At 42.4% G+C, this 1530-nt stretch overlaps 1 protein-coding gene across 1 annotated transcript in view; it reads right to left on the bottom strand.

The window, feature by feature from the left end:
• ADAMTS18 (ADAM metallopeptidase with thrombospondin type 1 motif 18) overlaps positions 1-257 on the bottom strand; it is a 157924-nt gene extending 157667 nt beyond the window's left edge. The window contains exon 1 of the mRNA XM_075326940.1: positions 17-257. Within this exon, the coding sequence (XP_075183055.1) occupies positions 17-190 (174 nt within the window). The 5' untranslated portion in view covers positions 191-257. The remainder of the gene's footprint in view (positions 1-16) is intronic.
• Positions 258-1530: the final 1273 nt, after the last annotated feature.

Here is a 1530-nt window from a genome sequence, read left to right as displayed (position 1 = left end):
AAGTAAGTGAACCTGCCTTGTCGAAGCTTCCAATCCACAGGATCGTCAGGAAAGGCATGGAGGAGCATTGCAGGATGGTGACAGGTAAAGTCCACAGGAGGAGAATAAAATAATCCATCTTCTGCACAGCATGCAATCCTGTATCTGCTCCAAGAGGCGTGCAGAGGAATAGGCAAGATGTTCTCATCATCTTGAAGTAGGTGGCATTTTTGCATCCAGGGCATGTAAGGTGCCTCTTCTTGTTGATGTTCTCAGGTGGTGGACGGAAGAGACAGTGATTGCACTGATCATCTTAACCCTAGACTCAGCTTGATGCAGCAGCATTCCCAATAATACAATGCACTCTACAGCCAGCTTAGGATTTCTTCTCCAGCCTCCTCCCCTGTTCACGCCTCCGTGTCACTCAAATACATTTCATGAAATTGTGTATATACTGTAGCTGCAGAGTTTGTCAATGTTGTATCACAGGAGAAAACTTCACTTATTTTTTTTTATTATTTGCAAACAATGTAAAAGTACATTTTTCTAATACGGTATATGCAAGAGAAGAACAAAAGCGAAATGAACATTTCCCCAAATCACAAAATAAACGTATAAGGGACTTTTTTCACTTTCAAGGGTTCCAGGTTTTTTGGTAGACCACAAAGATGTGATTAAGGACCTTGTCCGAAACGCGTCAGTGTCATTATATTTTATTCTTTACATGTTTTAAAAAGTTTTTTTCAATAGCGACAAGAGTTTTTACCGTCGGTGCTGGATTATACTTCCTACCACAAGGTATTCTTGGCGGAAATCATAATTCATTAAGATTAGAGATGAGCAGACCCATGGATATTTGTTTTCGCCAGGGTCGGCCGGACTTTAGTTAAAAGTTCATTTTGGTCGGACTTGACCTGAATTTGTTCCTTGACCCCGAAACCCTTGTAAGTCAATGGGAACCAAAACTAATGGGCTCGACTTGAGTAACAAGTATCATGAAAATCAATGATTGAGCAGTTTGACTCTCCACCCACATTTAGCCAACCATAAATAGAGCATTTCCATGGCATGGTGGGGTTTTTTTGTCTTTTTTGTAAACACACAGCATCGGAAAACAATGTTCACTCTCGGCGTGACAGAGATGAATCTCTCCTCCAGTATAACGTGGAAGACCCAAGTGATGGACTGTCAACTACATGTTAAATAGTGATGGTCGATCCCCCCGATGTTCGGGATCGGAAGCCTTACCCGAACATTTTGTAAAGATGAGGATCGAGATAACACGAACTTGCGTCCGAAGACCGAATTCGGACTTTATAGTTATGAGATGGGGTGGGGGAGTGTAAAAAAAAGAATATAGTTAATAATAAACATTGTCATTATACTTACAGGTCTCGCGATCGTCCTACAGACTCTGTTTCCCGTTCGCTTCTCCTTCCGAGTCCGATCATTGCTGAGCCCCCCGGTAAGCACCACTGCCTAAAGGACCTGCCATGACGTCATAGCCATGTGACCAGTCTGGTGTGAATGTTGTACAGACATTGACTATGA

Source organism: Anomaloglossus baeobatrachus, chromosome 10 (genome assembly GCF_048569485.1).
Source record: "Anomaloglossus baeobatrachus isolate aAnoBae1 chromosome 10, aAnoBae1.hap1, whole genome shotgun sequence".
NCBI classification, from domain to species: Eukaryota; Metazoa; Chordata; class Amphibia; order Anura; family Aromobatidae; genus Anomaloglossus; species Anomaloglossus baeobatrachus.
The sequence above is the reverse complement of the archived record's forward strand: the minus strand, read 5'-3'. Positions and strand labels throughout refer to the sequence as shown.